Source organism: Procambarus clarkii, chromosome 82 (genome assembly GCF_040958095.1).
Source record: "Procambarus clarkii isolate CNS0578487 chromosome 82, FALCON_Pclarkii_2.0, whole genome shotgun sequence".
In the NCBI taxonomy this organism is placed as follows: Eukaryota; Metazoa; Arthropoda; class Malacostraca; order Decapoda; family Cambaridae; genus Procambarus; species Procambarus clarkii.
The window spans coordinates 457,746-475,895 of NC_091231.1; the positions used below are offsets into that span (position 1 = coordinate 457,746).

Here is an 18,150-nt window from a genome sequence, read left to right on the forward strand (position 1 = left end):
GTATAAATATTATGATTTACAATACAATTAAAATGGGAGTAATAGTTGAAAAGGAAACAAGTACAGTTCCTGACAAGAACAAAATTATTTCTATGGATAAAAAGTGAAGAGGGCCAAGGAAAAGGAAATATGATGAATAAAACATGTCGAAAAGCTAATTAAAAGTACGAATTAATCTTGTGAAAACAAAGTATTTATCTACTATATTGGGTATTCTATTCTGCATGCCAAGAAGGTACAAGTTTTCAGTCAGACAAGAGGACAACCAGAAGGCCTATGGCATCCTAACACAGTCAAGTATGATACTGTACTTTGTTACGATGTATCGTGTTATTTCCTCGCATAAAGACACGGTTATATAATAGAAATACGTTCATTATTACAGGAAGAACGAGGTTAACGATAATGGAGGTCGTTAACGGTCAGCACGGTATGGCTCGTCCGGTGGCAGGAATTTCTGTTAGCCAATCAGAACCACCGGGCGAGGTAACGTGTGCTGGCCGGAGCATGTGGAGAGACAGACATCTACTCCCCTCCATTGAGTCAACATGCATTCGTCGCTTTCGGATGTTTGACCAACTGACCCAACTGTTCCAGTATGCTCCACCCTCACCAAAGGAAACGTACGTGAGGACCTAGCGGCATGGAAGACGTCTCTGAGGTCATGGAAGGCACCGTCATTGATAGTTAGAGGCGTTGAGGTAACACAGTGTCCGAATAGTGGTCCTAATTACGGACAAGTGGATGATTTATAAGTGGGAAGAACAATCGGACAAGAGACGACCATTTCATGGTCGCAGTGTCTCTATATATATATATATATATATATATAAAACTGTACTTGTGTACAATGCCTAAATATATATACATGTAATATATTGTATATAAGGTGGTTAGAGATATATCCGAATATATCCATGATGAAGTTTTTATACAATCTTATTTTCTTGTCCTTTGTCAGACCTCAGCACAAAGAGTGTCGCACCTGACAATAGGTCCGGCTGAGGCTGACACCTGATCAGATTAATGTACCCCGTTATAGTACAACGAAACATAGGATAAACACTCAGAATAAACCTAAATTAAATGTGTTGGGTTGTCGACAGTTCGATCCCAACAACTTCCATGACTAGCGCGTCTCAATCCAGCACTGACAGAAGCCAATTGATCTATTCACTAGCTTACTTAACTCCTGCATTGCTCACCTTATAAACGTGACAAACCTCGCGGTGCACACAAAAAAAAAAAATTCAGAATTTTTCTTTTTTGAAAATTAACATCGAGGGAGCATGAAAATCTGACTAAAAGGTCTCCATTGTATATTCTATTCTATTTGACATTCTCTACCTCTTTTAGTTTAATTGTACAGTAGTAATTTTTTTTTTTAGAAATGAGGCAAGGTACCGCATTGCACCTTTGCATTATCTACAAATCATTTTCTCGCATTGATTACCCTTTGCATTTTATCACCTGTGCCTTTTCTCAAGCTAAACAAAATTTCTTTCATTCTAAACCTGTTTCCAACACTAGTAGCACTCTGCCTTCCCTTCATATCTGAACTCAAAACTTTTACTAATACCTTTCGTCCTCTTGACATAAAGCTCGCCTTTCGACAAACTAACACTTCGTAGCAATCTAGTTCACACTGCTCCTCCTGCTTCTAATGCTGCTGGTGTCTATTTCTTGTTCGTCTTGTCCTCTCCAATACTTTGGCAAAACTGGCCATACACTCAATGACAGACAAGTCTGCTGACACAAACACTGCTCTCTGTCATGTTAGGGATTCTAATCATCCTACTGATTGGCCTTCCTCAAAAATTATCTTTCCTGCCTCTACTCTACACAGACGCAGTCTCGTTGAATCGGCTCTAATACACAATGTACCCAACATGAACTTTAGTCCTGGCTTTGTTGCTGTTGACTGTTCCCTTTCACAGTATATACTTAAATGCTCTAAACTTTCTAACAAACGTGACCTAACATAAGCTTACCTTTCCACTTATATCTCTCTCTCTCTCTCTCTTTTCCTTTTTTTTTTCCATTGTTCTCTCTCACGATCTCTTGCTTATTTCTACCATTTCCCCTTCTTATTCCTTTTACTATCCCCTTCTTATTGGGTGGTATAAATAGGAGTTGCCTCGTATGGGCCAATGGGCCTTCTGCAGTTATCTTTGTTCTCGTGTTCTTGTTCTCATTCTTACTATCCCCTTTATTACATCTTACCTTCCCTACCTTTGCCTTGCCTTCTCTTCCTCTAAGGTTTTCTTCTCACCTCTCTTCTGCCTATTAATTGCATTCTCCTCCTTCAATCATCAACAAGTTACAGCCTCGCTCCTGTGCCATGCAAGTCCACTACGGGCTCACCATAGCCCGTGCTGCTTGAAACTTTTATTCCGAGTTGCTGAATCAAAAAAAACAACAACTTCAATCATCACAATCTACTTTAGAATGGTCCAGGACGAACCCAAAAGTCGTCGTCCCTTCACTTTCTAGTGTGGTCTGGTCAACAATCAATATAGCACACATTTTGCCTGTAAATATATACTGTACAGTATATGGCAATTACTCATTTGCTGCTGTTAAAAATTCAATGGTTTCTATTATGGCCAACTTGTACATCCCAGACACTGGATGGTGAGTGTGCCAGACATGGTCCTCATTGTTTTAATAAGGCCCTAGAAGGAAGGTGAGGGACTTGGGATCTTGTTCCAAAATTGGGGATGGTTACTAGAGGCCAGAGGAAAAAAAGTCCGAGGCCTGTGTATGTGCAGGACTTAAATCTTGTGTGGCATTTTAAAACGGCTCCAGCCGTTATGCGCAGTTTGCAGATAACTAGCCTTCATGACTCCAGCTGTGATACACAGTGGAAGGGTTAATCACTTCAGAATCCCAGTGACATTACAAAACTACTGTTGGTAGCCATGAGTAAAGCCTTACAGCCCATCACAACCACCTATGCCACCAGGTGGCAGCACTAACAGTGACCTAGCATTTTCCTCCCTATAATTACCCGGTATCTCAAATCCTGACAAAAGAGGGAACACCTCCCCAAAACAGGGAAGAGAGGTCAGGAAGGGAGAATGGTAACACTGGTGGAATAACATTGTGCTTTTTATAAATTCGAATATCAGCGCTACTGCCGATAGTTCACTGCTCCCCAACACAGAACTGGAATCTAATGTGCAGAAATACGGTAAACCTACAATCAAAGTTATACCAAGAAGAGCAGCTCTTTTACTACATTTGCTAGATATAACAGACAACTGTTAGGACTATCCAAACCAAAATTTACTGATTAATATAGCCTAATGGAGACTAAACTACACACCAGAAGATGAGATGACGTTTTGGTTTATCCTGGACCATTATCGATTGTGATGATGATCCAGGACTGACAAATGTCGTCGTCTTATCTTCTGGCATGTAGGGTTTAGTCTTCATATCTTCAGCCATGTTATTGTGACTCATCATCTGCAATATAGTCTAATTCATTCCAAAATGGTCTCGTCTTGATATTAAAATAAAGAACGAACCCATATCTTGAGAGGTTATCTTGAGATGATTTCGGGGCTTTAGTGTCCCCGCGGCCCGGTCCTCGACCAGGCCTCCACCCCCAGGAAGCAGCCCGTGACAGCTGACTAACTCCCAGGTACCTATTTACTGCTAGGTAACAGGGGCATTCAGGGTGAAAGAAACTTTGCCCATTTGTTTCTGCCTCGTGCGGGAATCGAACCCGCGCCACAGAATTACGAGTCCTGCGCGCTATCCACCAGGCTACGAGGCCCCTCAGTACTCCATACTGCAAACTAAATTCAAACTGCTGTAAACTTAAACCAATATCTAAAGCATAAAAAAAAAAAAGTCATGCACCTTAGTTATGAGAAGCCTGGTACTGGCAGCAATGGTGACGAGCCAGGTGGTCACCATCTCTGTGAGAGGAAGGAAGTTCTTGTATTCCTCCAGAGGCACCACCATAGATAAACAATATGGTACACCACCATCTTCCTCCTCTACTGTAAATCTGAAAGCAAGACTCATTGAAAGGTAATCAATATATTAAGGCTTATGCAAAATGTCAAATTAAGAAAGTTTGGCAAGGTATAAATATACAGGAAAAGTATACCGTAATCAAAAGTTGTACACGTCTACATTTAAAAACTCGTCCAAATTATACCAGCCATTCAACCACTGATACACAAGATATTTATATGGAACTTTCTCTCTGTGAATCTATTCATAAGATTAAAAAACATTTGGGAAACAATTTCAAAGCATATTTATAATTTGTAAGGTTGCACTATACTCTTATTATATAGTACTGTTAAGGACCACTTCTATTCAAATATTACAATATTGTTTAATATAAGCACAATATAACATTAGAAGTAGTGTATACAAAATTACAGATCTTTGATAACTCCCTCAAATGTCCATTGGCTGCTCCTCATTCCCAGCCTTGATAACTTGGTATCAGTTCAAACTTATTCAAATTGACCACATCCTCCTCCCAAGTGGTCTAGTCAGACTTTCTGCCAGACATTTTCTACTCGCAAAATAATCAATATCCAAAGAAAAATTCACATGTTTTGGAGACTAGAATGTAATGTTTAGGTAAAGTTACCAGAGCTGGGTGAGCAAATCCCTCACTACCTTCAATACAGTATTTATCGTTTTCACATCATAAACATTGGACTATTATTTGTCTTAAAAAGAAATTCCAAGTATGTACAGTATTTGCTAAATAGAGTACAGTATTGTACGTCACTGTGGCCGACGACTGACATTTATCTGAACAAGATTCTTTTTACCGTCATCAATGCATACTCAAATTATCCTTCACTGGTAAACAAATATTAAACCTTTAACACTTTTTTACATAAATAATATATTTACGTAAATAAATAATATATTTACGTAAATAAATAATATATTTACGTAAATAAATAATATATTTACGTAAATAAATAATATATTTACGTAAATAAATAATATATTTACGTAAATAATATATTTACGTAAATAATATATTTACGTAAATAATATATTTACGTAAATAAATAATATATTTACGTAAATAAATATATTTACATAAATAAATAATATATTTAAATAAATATAGATATAAAAATGTTTTATGTATAAATATGAAATAAATATGTATAATAAATTGGTATAAATAAATGTATTGATATAAATTTATATATAAATTAATATAAATAAATAATTTATATAAATAAATTTTAAATAAATTTAAATATATATTTATATAAATATATATTTATAAATAAATTTACATAAATACACAGGGTTACCTCGGTTTAAGAGTTTAATCCGTTCCTGGAGACGGCTCATATTCCGGAAACTCGTATTCCGAAGCTAATTTCCCCCACAAGAAATAATGGGAAATTAATTAATCCGTTCCTGACTACCCCAAAAACCCCACATCAAACTGATTTTTTTTACCTAATTCATCTAAATAAACCTACAAAACTATGTTCAAGTTATTACTTACCTTGCTGTTGAATGCTGTAGGCGTATGGAAGATGAGGAGGGGGGAGGAGAGGAGTTACTGTTTGGAAGGGAAGTCCCCTTCCATTATCACATCAGGCAGCGAGGACCTTTCTGGTGTGCACTCCCTGGCACGTTTTATCTGAGTGCCACTAGGTCCTGGTTGTGGCTCACTGCTCTATTTTCTCGCCACAAATCTGTCCATGGAAGCTTGCTTTTCCCTTCTTCGCAAGCTGTCTCTGTAGTAAGGCACCACATTGTCATTGAAAAGATTAAGACACCGGCCTACTACAGCTTTCTCTGGGCGAGTCTTTTCAACAATTGTTTGAATCTCTTCCTCTTCCTTGAATCTCTTTGAATAATAACAAATTGTATAGTCAAATGACCAAAAATCCAACAAAACACTGAAAATCCGGGTGAAGAATTGATGTGGGATAGTCACTGACTGGGCGGGAGACAATGGTAAACTGAGGGGCGGAAGGGCGACGATCGCCGTACCACCCCGCGCTAGGTCGGCCTGAACGCGTATCAACAAACTCGCGTTCCGAGGTAACCCTCCCCTTCCGGGACATTTTCTGAGGAAATCCGGTTCGTATTCCGAAAAACTCGCATACAGGGACACTCGTATTCCGAGGTACCACTGTACACCTTTTATGTTGTGTAACATTGCAAATTATAAATAAATACAGTGGTACCTCAGAATACGAGTGTCCCTGTATGAGAGTTTTTCAGAATATGAGCCGGATTTCCTCAGAAAATGTGTCTCGGAAGGCGAGGGTTACCTCGGAACGCGAGTTTGTTGATACGCGTTCAGGCCGACCTAGGGCGGTACGGCGATCGTCGCCCCTCTGCCCCTCAGTTTACCATTGTCTCCCGCCCAGTTAGTGACTATCCCACATCAATTCTTCACCCGGACTTTCAGTGTTTTGTTGGATTTTTGGTCATTTGACTATACAATTTGTTATTATTCAAAGAGATTCAAAGAGATTCAAGGAAGAGGAAGAGATTCAAACAATTGTTGAAAAGACTCACCCAGAGAAAGCTGTAGTAGGCCGTTGCCTTAATCTTTTCAATGACAATGTGATGCCTTACTACAGAGACAGCTTGCGAAGAAGGGAAAAGCAAGCTTCCATGGACAGATTTGTGGCGAGAAAAATCGAGCAGTGAGCCACAACCAGGACCTAGTGGTACTCAGATAAAACGTGCCAGGGAGTGCACACCAGAAAGGTCCTCGCTGCCTGATGTGATAATGGAAGGGGACTCCCCTTTCAAATAGTAACTCCTCCTCTCCTCACCATTTTCCATACGCCTACAGCATTCAACAGCAAGGCAAGTAATAACTTGAACATAGTTTTGTAGTTTATATAGATGAATTAGTTATAAAAATTTAGTTTGATGTGGGGTTTTTGGGGTAGTCAGGAACGGATTAATTCATTTCCCATTATTTCTTATGGGGAAATTAGCTTCGGAATACGAGCCATCTCCAGGAACGAATTAAACTCTTAAACCAAGGTACTCCTGTACTTGGTTAAAAAAAAAAAAAAAAAAAAAATTGGCAATGTATGTTAAGCCGAGGTAAAGATTATCCAAAATCAACCACACCAGTATTCGGCAATAGACCCTGATTGTTTTGGATTTTCCAGCATTTAGTTTTACACTGTGTTCAATATTATCAGATTCTCAGACTAAAAGAACTATGTGGTTCATTCCATAAATAAATTTGGCAAGTTCAAGTTCAATGCAATTATTTGGGTTGCTGGTTCTGCTGCTGCCAGTACTTTGTGTGTGAGGGGGGGGGGGGGGGGGAATTCATTACACCATCTTCCACATTCAAATTTAATAAAAAGGTGCAGTACTGTATATAGTTTAAGAATACATGTGCAAACTAACCTGGCAGCCACAATAATAATTCCCTGGTGAGGAACCACGTGAAGTGACGATTTAATCTTATCTGACGAAGGCCCCACTTGCCCGACCCCAACACTGTGTACAGTCACGTACCATACCACCTTCCCTATCCGCAGTCTACTACGACCACACGACCAGCTGCTCCCAAACTCTGAGTACAAGATCAAGAAACATTAAAGTAAAAGCAACATTTTTACACACCATTTTCTCAACATCAAAATGTTATCATCAAGTAGTTACCTTTGTCTGGAAAGACCTCAGTTTATACATATTGCTATTAAACAATATTTTTTATAGCTTATTTAAGAAAAAGAACATTTAAGTTTCACAGAATGTAAATACTAGTATTGACAGGAAATTAAATATTTAACAATGTACAAAATTTAGGCTTCATACTTGGCATGATACAGATTTATTAAAAACCTACAAAATAATCACAATTACCTAGTGTCTCCACTTACATGAGGTTAAAAGAATAAGCCTAGAGGGTAATAGGAATCTATGTATGATAAGAATACACTACACAAACAACATTCATCAATTAATAATAATATACCTTGTTCACTTTATGCCATCACAGAATCACCACTCATGTTTCAGCAAAATATTTGACAGCAAATGTCAGGAACATAGGGAAGGAGACCCTGTCAGGCACATGCACAGACGGGATGGGCCCGCCCCCTTCCCTGTCCTGTCAGGCACAGACGGGATGGCCCCCCCCCCCTGCCCTGTCAGGCACAGACGGGATGGCCCCCCCTGCCCTGTCAGGCACAGACGGGATGGCCCCCCCTGCCCTGTCAGGCACAGACGGGATGGCCCCCCCTGCCCTGTCAGGCACAGACGGGATGGCCCCCCCTGCCCTGTCAGGCACAGACGGGATGGCCCCCCCTGCCCTGTCAGGCACAGACGGGATGGCCCCCCCTGCCCTGTCAGGCACAGACGGGATGGCCCCCCCTGCCCTGTCAGGCACAGACGGGATGGCCCCCCCTGCCCTGTCAGGCACAGACGGGATGGCCCCCCCTGCCCTGTCAGGCACAGACGGGATGGCCCCCCCTGCCCTGTCAGGCACAGACGGGATGGCCCCCCCTGCCCTGTCAGGCACAGACGGGATGGCCCCCCCTGCCCTGTCAGGCACAGACGGGATGGCCCCCCCTGCCCTGTCAGGCACAGACGGGATGGCCCCCCCTGCCCTGTCAGGCACAGACGGGATGGCCCCCCCTGCCCTGTCAGGCACAGACGGGATGGCCCCCCCTGCCCTGTCAGGCACAGACGGGATGGCCCCCCCTGCCCTGTCAGGCACAGACGGGATGGCCCCCCCTGCCCTGTCAGGCACAGACGGGATGGCCCCCCCTGCCCTGTCAGGCACAGACGGGATGGCCCCCCCTGCCCTGTCAGGCACAGACGGGATGGCCCCCCCTGCCCTGTCAGGCACAGACGGGATGGCCCCCCCTGCCCTGTCAGGCACAGACGGGATGGCCCCCCCTGCCCTGTCAGGCACAGACGGGATGGCCCCCCCTGCCCTGTCAGGCACAGACGGGATGGCCCCCCCTGCCCTGTCAGGCACAGACGGGATGGCCCCCCCTGCCCTGTCAGGCACAGACGGGATGGCCCCCTTCCCTGTCCTGTCAGGCACAGACGGGATGGCCCCCCCTGCCCTGTCAGGCACAGACGGGATGGCCCCCTTCCCTGTCCTGTCAGGCACAGACGGGATGGCCCCCCCTGCCCTGTTAGGCACAGACGGGATGGCCCCCCCTGCCCTGTCAGGCACAGACGGGATGGCCCCCCCCTGCCCTGTCAGGCACAGACGGGATGGCCCCCCCTGCCCTGTCAGGCACAGACGGGATGGCCCCCCTACCCTGTCAGGCACAGACGGGATGGCCCCCCCTACCCTGTCAGGCACAGACGGGATGGCCCCCCCTGCCCTGTCAGGCACAGACGGGATGGCCCCCCCTGCCCTGTCAGGCACAGACGGGATGGCCCCCCCCCCTGCCCTGTCAGGCACAGACGGGATGGCCCCCCCCCCTGCCCTGTCAGGCACAGACGGGATGGCCCCCCCCCCTGCCCTGTCAGGCACAGACGGGATGGCCCCCCCCCCTGTCCTGTCAGGCACAGACGGGATGGCCCCCCCCTGCCCTGTCAGGCACAGACGGGATGGCCCCCCCCCCCTGCCCTGTCAGGCACAGACGGGATGGCCCCCCCCTGTCCTGTCAGGCACAGACGGGATGGCCCCCCCTGCCCTGTCAGGCACAGACGGGATGGCCCCCCCCCTGCCCGGCACAGATGGGATGGCCCCCCCCCTGCCCTGTCAGGCACAGATGGGATGGCCCCCCCCTGCCCTGTCAGGCACAGACGGGATGCCCCCCCCCCCTGCCCAGTCAGGCACAGACGGGATGGCCCCCCCTGCCCTGTCAGGCACAGACGGGATGGCCCCCCCCCTGCAATGTCAGGTACAGATGGGATGCCCCCTCCCCCTGCCCTGTCAGGCACAGATGGGATGCCCCCTCCCCCTGCCCTGTCAGGCACAGATGGGATGCCCCCTCCCCCTGCCCTGTCAGGCACAGATGGGATGCCCCCTCCCCCTGCCCTGTCAGGCACAGATGGGATGCCCCCCCCCCCTGCCCTGTCAGGCACAGATGGGATGCCCCCCCCCCTGCCCTGTCAGGCACAGACGGGATGCCCCCTCCCCCTGCCCTGTCAGGCACAGATGGGATGCCCCCCCCCTGCCCTGTCAGGCACAGATGGGATGGCCCCCCCCCCTGCCCTGTCAGGCACAGATGGGATGCCCCCCCCCCCTGCCCTGTCAGGCACAGATGGGATGCCCCCCGCCCCTGTCAGGCACAGACAGGATCCCCCCCCACCCCCCTCAGGCACAGACAAGATGGGAGGCCACCCATGCCAGGCACAGATGGGAATGGGCAGGGGACCCCTGTCAGCCACATGCACAGACAGAAGGAGGAGAGGGGGGGGGCCTGTCAGCCACATGCACAGACAGAAGGAGGAGAGGGGGGGGGGCCTGTCAGCCACATGCAGAGACAGGAGGAGGAGAGGAGGGGGACCCTGTCAGCTACATGCAGACAGGAGGAGGAGAGGGGGGGCCCCTGTTAGCTACATGCAGACAGGAGGAGGAGAGGGGGAGCCTGTCAGCCACATGCAGAGACAGGAGGGGGGGCCCTGTCAGCCACATGCAGAGACAGGAGGAGGGGGGGGCCCTGTCAGCCACATGCAGAGACAGGAGGAGGGGGGGGCCCTGTCAGCCACATGCAGAGACAGGAGGAGGGGGGGGGGCCCTGTCAGCCACATGCAGAGACAGGAGGAGGGGGGGGGCCCTGTCAGCCACATGCAGAGACAGGAGGAGGGGGGGCCCTGTCAGCCACATGCAGAGACAGAAGGAGGAGGGGGTGCCTGTCAGCTACATGCAGAGACAGAAGGAGGAGGGGGGGCCCTGTCAGCTACATGCAGACAGAAGGAGGAGGGGGGGCCCTGTCAGCCTCATGCAGAAACAGGAGGAGGGGGTCCTGTCAGCCACATGCAGAGGACAGGAGGAGGAGGGGGGGGGGGCCTGTCAGCCACATGGAGAGAGAGGAGGGGGGGCCCCTGTCAGCTACATGCAGACAGAGGAGGGGGGGCCCCCTGTCAGCCACATGCAGAGACAAGAGAAGGGGGGGGGGGCCCTGTCAGCCACATGCAGAGACAGGAGGAGGAGGGGGGGCCCCTGTCAGCCACATGCAGAGACAGGAGGAGGAGGGGGGGCCCTGTCAATCACATGCAGAGACAGGAGGAGGAAGGGGGGGGGGCCCTGTCAATCACATGCAGAGACAGGAGGAGGAGGGGGGGGCCCTGTCAATCACATGCAGAGACAGGAGGAGGAGGGGGGGCACTGTCAATCACATGCAGAGACATGAGGGCCAGCCACATGCAGGGGAGTGCATGCTCGATTCCATTGTATGGGAGAAACAAATACCTTATTCCACATATTTCACAAAATGGATTCATAGTATTTAATATTCAAATAAATAACTTTTGGACTTACTTTGCCCTTGTGGTTCACAAGAACTATCAGAAGATCTGTGATTTGAGTTGGCTAGCGGCACTTCTTTCAAGTCTTTATCTTTATGGTCACCTTCATTCTCTAGGCCAGTAGTTATCTCTGGTGATGCTGAACTCTCTTGATCCTCGGAAATATTTTCAGACTTCAGTAATGTATCTTTGCTGCTTTTTCTTGAACTTTCTAGACAATCAAAGTTTAGCTCCTGCTCACAATGCTGTCCGACACGGCTGCCCACGTTTTCCGTTAGATTTGATAATCTCTCTCCCAGCTCAATTGAGGAATTTTCTTCTGAATGACTAGAAGCATTACTTGACCTCCTCGATTCATATTTATCCCATTTTTTCTTTTTTTTTCCACTAGCCTTCTTGGAAGGCATACTGACATTTGCTTCTGGCTGTGCATTTGTCTGTTTTGATGCAGAATTACAATGTTCCATACCATCTTCACCCACATCTAGACTTTCAGAGTCTTCAAATAGATCATCAAAGGTTTTTTGTGAAGGAAATGCATTTCTTTTCCATACATAAACAGTTTGAGGACCAACTATGTTATCCCAAACAGACAAAACAAAGCAAAATATAATGTTATTTTCAAATGGAAGGCATGAAATGTAGGGAAACACTTGACGAAGCGATTGCTTTTGCAAGAGCCTTTTGCCAATGGCTGTTGGAGATCCTTGAGATCCAGAGTCAAGAGATGGCTGTCCCCAAGATTCTGCACCACCTTCTAGCTCTTCAAAGCTATTTTGTGATGAACTACCCAAGCTTTCTCCACATTCTCTCATCTTGTTCAGTTTACGAGCAATGTTAGCACTCATATTTATGCTACATGCCGTCTCTAACTGTGATGCAATCGATCCTGTTTTAAACGACTTCCTATGTGCCTCTGGTGTCGATAGATTGCTACGTGATTTGTACTCTGTTCTTGAAGTCGGTGTGGATGACCTCGATCCAGGAGCAGAATGAATTAAATTATCACCAACTAAATCCAAATGTACATTAGGTGTGTCAGCAACATAAACCTTAAAACTATCCATGTCCTCCGTGTTCGAAACTGGCTGCTGCATTTCTAGCACATCAGTTGATCTGTTTACATCCGATGCCTTATTCACAGTATCAGAGTTTTCCATTATGGGCGTCTAATATAAATGAATCAAATATGATTTGAAGCAAAAATCAAACCTTAAGAGCCAATTTTTTTACCCCAAAAATATATAAATATTTCAAAATTTAATTAACTTCTGATGCATTATTTATAGTTTTGAATTTAAACAAATTCTCAATGCCTCTTATATCCAACTGTTCCTCAATTCAGAAACAAATCCACCACCAGTCCCTTTAATTTCTACATCATTAAGGAAACTACAGAAGGCAGTTATTTCCCATACAAGAGCCCAGTGAGCCAACAGATCCAAAGCAGTAATGAGCCAGGCATCAGGTGGAAGAAGATGAGGTGCAGACACATACACAATCCAAACATGACCTGCCACCACTGCCAGTGCTACCAGCACACCTGCCATAGAAACCACCATGCTAAGTACAGCCTCGTCTCGTATTTGCCAAACTGTATAGATGAGGCATTCATAAAATTTCACATTAAACCATACTGTGAACTTTATAATTTTAACAGGTTTAAAAATAATACATGAATATTACACGTTCAGAAATTTTCCACTTCATTAGCACGAGAACACATTCAGATACACTATATAATATTTGTATTATGAAGTAATCTTCAGGTGAACCAGCTGCCAACAATGCCACTGGCAGGATGAGGAAGCACAGTTCGGTAGAGGTGAGCAGCAGAGATTATGAAAAGCAGCATGAATGAGTACTGGAGGGTCATAAGTACGGTGATGGTGAGAAGATCATCAGGCAGAGATGTGGTAACCTCTACCGAGAGTAACCACCACAGTACACACACCACCAACCACGCATACCATCCAAGGCCCACCATATCATCATCTCACTCCAGAGATCATCAAAAAGTACAAGTTACTACATGGCACTCCACTGGTGAAAGGAAGAATCCTTCATCCTAATTGCTGCTATAAATTCTACAGATTTTTTGTACTATTCCTTGCTGTATTATATTAGTATTGAATCTGCATCACTCAAGTTATGTAAAAATGCTATTGAAAATCTTATCCGAGCATTAATCCACATCATTTCTTTAGCTTGTGACATGGAAAGCAATGGCCTCGCATTCAGTTCCTGAAACAAATGAAATAAAATGTTAATACTGTATTGTTAAACATTGTAAAGCCTAGTAACTAACAATTTGGTAAAATGGATACCGAGAGGTAAAGCCATCATATCACATTTGACAATATCAAGTACTGTACAATATTTCTCAAATTACCACAAATGGTATACAGTACTTAGAATTGGAAAGAATTCCTAGGTTAACACAGCATTTGGTTAGACAATAAGAACTACAGTACTTACAGTATTCTATTCGTACAATGAAACACTAACAAAGATAGAGAGAAAAGAAAGTGATGTGAGGGGAATTGTCAAGTTACAGACTTCCTAAAGTCCAAACCTGCCACTCCATCTCTTTTCCAGCCCAAAATTCAACACTATGAAATCCAGAATGCTTGGGATGTACAATTCGCAAATACTGTATAACAGTTCATAAAACAAGAATGAAGCACCAATGGAAACCTATTTTACTGTCAAAAATGCAGTGAACAATGATTAGAGCAGATTATCTGCGTTAATCTATCCTCTACCCACTTAAAAGTGTACATGTGAATGTCATGTTAAGTGGTATAAAGTGCTCACACACTTAAGACTACACAATATTCCAATACACTATGAACCAATGGGCCACCTATATAATTTTTAAGTTAAAATATATTTATGAATTTAAGATAATTTTACTACAAAAACCAAATTAAGAGTACAAAATTGTGGGGAAAGGGGATAAGGACACCATTACTACCACTATTAACTATACAAAATCTTTCTTGATTTTCTAACTACTGTACTTCAGAAACTTGGCAATCACATATGCGAGGTTTCCAAGGGAAGTCTGATGACAGATACCTATATAATGACAGAAAACTCTGGCTAAAGAATGTTCGAAGAAATGGAGATATTAATCAAATTCTTTTGCCTCTGTAATTGGCAAAAAAAAAAAAAAAAACATAAAACACTTAAATGTGGATAAATTCCAGGGGTAGCAAGAGATTAAATCAAAATCGGGTGTAAGAAAACTAGACAAAGTGCAAGATTCAGATAGTGGCACGGAAAATAGCCAATTTGGGAGGAAATGCAAAGTAACATCATTAGCATAATAAATGGCATTCGATATGTTTAACCATTAAGACAGCGGCTATGGAGAAATGGTCATACCCGCATAGGCACAATAAATTAAAATAATTTTTCCATTACATAATTATCAATTTGTATGCAGAATACAGTATAAGAAAAACAAAAGTAAATATTTATTGTTTCACTGGGTGGAGGCACAAAGTCTGTGTCTAGCACTTAATGCCTGGTGCTCCACCTTGCCGACGCTTCCAGATTTATTATCTAATATTTCACCAATTGTTTTATCTATTGTTTTACTTTACTTACATCCACAGAGACCTTTTATATCCACATTTGCATCATACTTTTAAAACCCAGACAATTTTTTAATTATATGATGACTGCATTCCTCTAGTAAGATTCATGATAACTGCATTTGTACCATGAAATGGTAGCATGATTTTGTTCATGGGTCAAGGTAAACTCCATTACTGTACATCCACACAGACCTATTACAGTATATCCATATTTACATCATACCTGTAAAACCCAGACAATTTTTTAAATCTTCATAGGATAAACCTCAATACCTTCCGAATCAATAATTGACGATAACTGCTGCCTATGGGACAAGATCACACAATAATAAACAGCTAGCAACATAAAACCTAGGACGAGTCATTAGTAATTGACCCACTTATGCAAGGCATGTTAAAATTAAATTACACAATTCTAAACCAATATTGCATAAAGGTAAACACCACAGGCAGTTTTAACAAGATAACACAATCTACATAAATGACACTACAAAAGTCTAAATTATTTATCAATACCTTAATTAACCAAAATATACAAGTGACTAGATGTATGACAGTATATACATCTACATTCTCAGTAGATGTTTGTACATCATACCAATTATATGCAGACGAGGAGTCACAATAACGTGGCTGAAATATGTTGATCAAACCACATACTAGAAAGTGAAGGGATGAGGACGTTTCGGTCCGTCCTGGACCATTCTCAAGTCGATTGTGGATCACAATCTACTTTAGAACAGTCCGGGACAGACCGAAACGTCGTCGGCCCTTCACTTTCTAGTGTGTAGTTTGGTCAACATACCAATTACACCTATAATTGTCATCCTTCACACTGTGCACAGTTGCTATAACATTTATGTGCAAGTCCAACATGTACACGGGTCAACACTAGCACAGCATATCTGCTGACCTCCATTAGCACCCACCAAGAACCATCAAGTGTCAAGATGAATAAAGCCAGAAGGGCTGTGATGACGGTTCGTCCGCAAATTGTGGATTTCTTCCGCAAATTGTGGATTTCTTCCGCAAATTGTGGATTTCTTCCGCAAATTGTGGATTTCTTCCGCAAATTGTGGATTTCTTCCGCAAATTGTGGATTTCTTCCGCAAATTGTGGATTTCTTCCGCAAATTGTGGATTTCTTCCGCAAATTGTGGATTTCTTCCGCAAATTGTGGATTTCTGTGTGCATCAAGTGTCAAGATGAAAACTTAATGTACAAGGGAACACTGTATATTACCATGCATTAGTAACATCTTGTAGCTTGTATACCATGTAATTATTTTCAACACCTACGACGGTCCATATGCTTCACGCACAATGTACTTCATAAATTACTGTAGTTAAAAATGTACACTACTTACTGGGTTTGAAAATGTGTATCTCTTAATAGCATAACATATTTGACAAGTTGTGGAATCTTTCTTTTTTCCAAGATATAAAATATCAAAACTTTTGTTACTTGCACATCATCGTACACTAACTCGAGGGTTCCACAAGCTGTGTTAAAACTTTAACATTCAGGTTAGTTAAAGGGTTCCCTCAATGCTCACACATGTGCTTGGTGTCATCAGGTAGAGAAAAAATGGGTCATTAAAAAGTTGCTGAAAAACAGTAATACACACACACACACTTGTAGGCACAGTTACTTGTAGGCACACACTTGTAGGCACTGTCCACTCTGCTGGGCGAGTGGACAGCACGCTGGACACGTGATCCTGTGGTCCCGGATTCGATCCCAGGTGCCGGCAAGAAACAACAAGCAGAGTTTCTTTCACCCTATGCCCCTGTTACCTAGCAGTAAATAGGTACCTGGGAGTTAGTCGGCTGTCACGGGCTGCTTCCTGGGGTGTGTGTGAGTGTGTGTAGTGTGAGAAAAAAAATTGTAGTAGAAACAGTTGATCGACGGTCGAGAGGCGGGCCGAAAGAGCACAGCTCAACCCCTGCAAGCACAACTAGGTGAATACAACTAGGTGAGTACACACATGCTTCAATATCTTTTCAAAATGTTGAAAGTTGTACAGATCCCATCAGGTTAGACTCGATTTAAAAAAAATACGAAACGCGTCATGTTTGTTAACCTAGTTTACGGAAAAAAAAAGACTTAACCTGAACACACTCCAGCTATACACTGTCCTGATTAATGATAACACTTATGCGCACATTATTTAGACGCAGAACATTATTATTATACCAGCTCTAAAACCACTTACAATCAGGAATCATAACCAAAACAATTTCACGTATTTCCTAACCGTTACAAAACAAGAAGTGAAGAGGTATAGAGGTGAGAGGACGGTACTTGCAGGTAACTGGGTCAGGTGGGATGAGTTGTGGCGGACGTGCGCCTCCTCTCAGCCGCCACGGGAGCACTGTAGTCCTCCAGGAACACTCTCCACCACCACAACCTCCTCCTCCTCACCTCTCACTTGTTTACCATACCTCCCCCCCCCCTACCCCGCCCCCCACGTCCTCCCAGACGGGACACTCCCGGCCTGCGACGCCTCGACGCCCACAACACCCGCCCTGCACGCCCGCACCACCAACAGATGGCGCTCACCAGCCCATCACCACTCGTGTTCATCTAACAATAAATGGGTACCATGGGTATAACTTGTAAACTGAAAACGGAATAGCTAGCCTGGGGTGGACCTCGATAAACTTATAATTCACAGTTAGTTAGTTATAGGTTTATCGGTTAGGTTAGGTCTAATTCGCAGCAATGGTATTAAGCCAATACAGAAAGCAAATTGGCAGAATTGATATAGATCTGAAGCTGTTAACATCAGTGGGATCACCACATTTGTGGACAGGGGTTACTCTCGCTTTTTTTTTATAATATTTGGAAAGGTTTGGAGTTCAAGTGACTTGTTGAAAAGCAATGCAATAGCAGGAGCTAAAAATCTGGAGGCTTTTTTGTTAATAAGAGTTGGTATCTCCTCAAATTGTTACTTGCAAATTGTTACTTACAGTGTACCTGTGAGTACTCGTAAGCAATCTACCTCATTTTTGCTCAATTTGTTTTTTTGTTCTTTTTTTTGTATTGCTTAGTCTTGCTTATATTTTTTGTTTTGTATTTCCATATCTTGTGTTTTGTATAGTCCATGTTTA

General features: G+C 44.1%; 1 protein-coding gene across 5 annotated transcripts in view; it reads right to left on the reverse strand.

Moving 5' to 3' along the window:
• The window catches only part of LOC123764265 (uncharacterized), a 32,314-nt gene extending 14,828 nt beyond the window's left edge, over positions 1-17,486 (reverse strand). For 2 of the 5 annotated variants that reach the window (XM_045751824.2, XM_045751823.2), the window contains exons 1-4: positions 17,295-17,479; positions 11,447-13,677; positions 7,399-7,567; positions 3,871-4,021 (exon numbers count right to left, since the gene is read on the reverse strand). In XM_045751824.2, the coding sequence (XP_045607780.2) occupies positions 3,871-4,021; positions 7,399-7,567; positions 11,447-12,593 (1,467 nt within the window). In that variant the 5' untranslated portion in view covers positions 12,594-13,677; positions 17,295-17,479. Of the gene's footprint in view, positions 1-3,870; positions 4,022-7,398; positions 7,568-11,446; positions 13,678-17,294 lie in introns of all 5 variants that reach the window. The other 3 variants (XM_069315726.1, XM_069315723.1, XM_069315724.1) reach the window with 3 other exon arrangements.
• Positions 17,487-18,150: the final 664 nt, after the last annotated feature.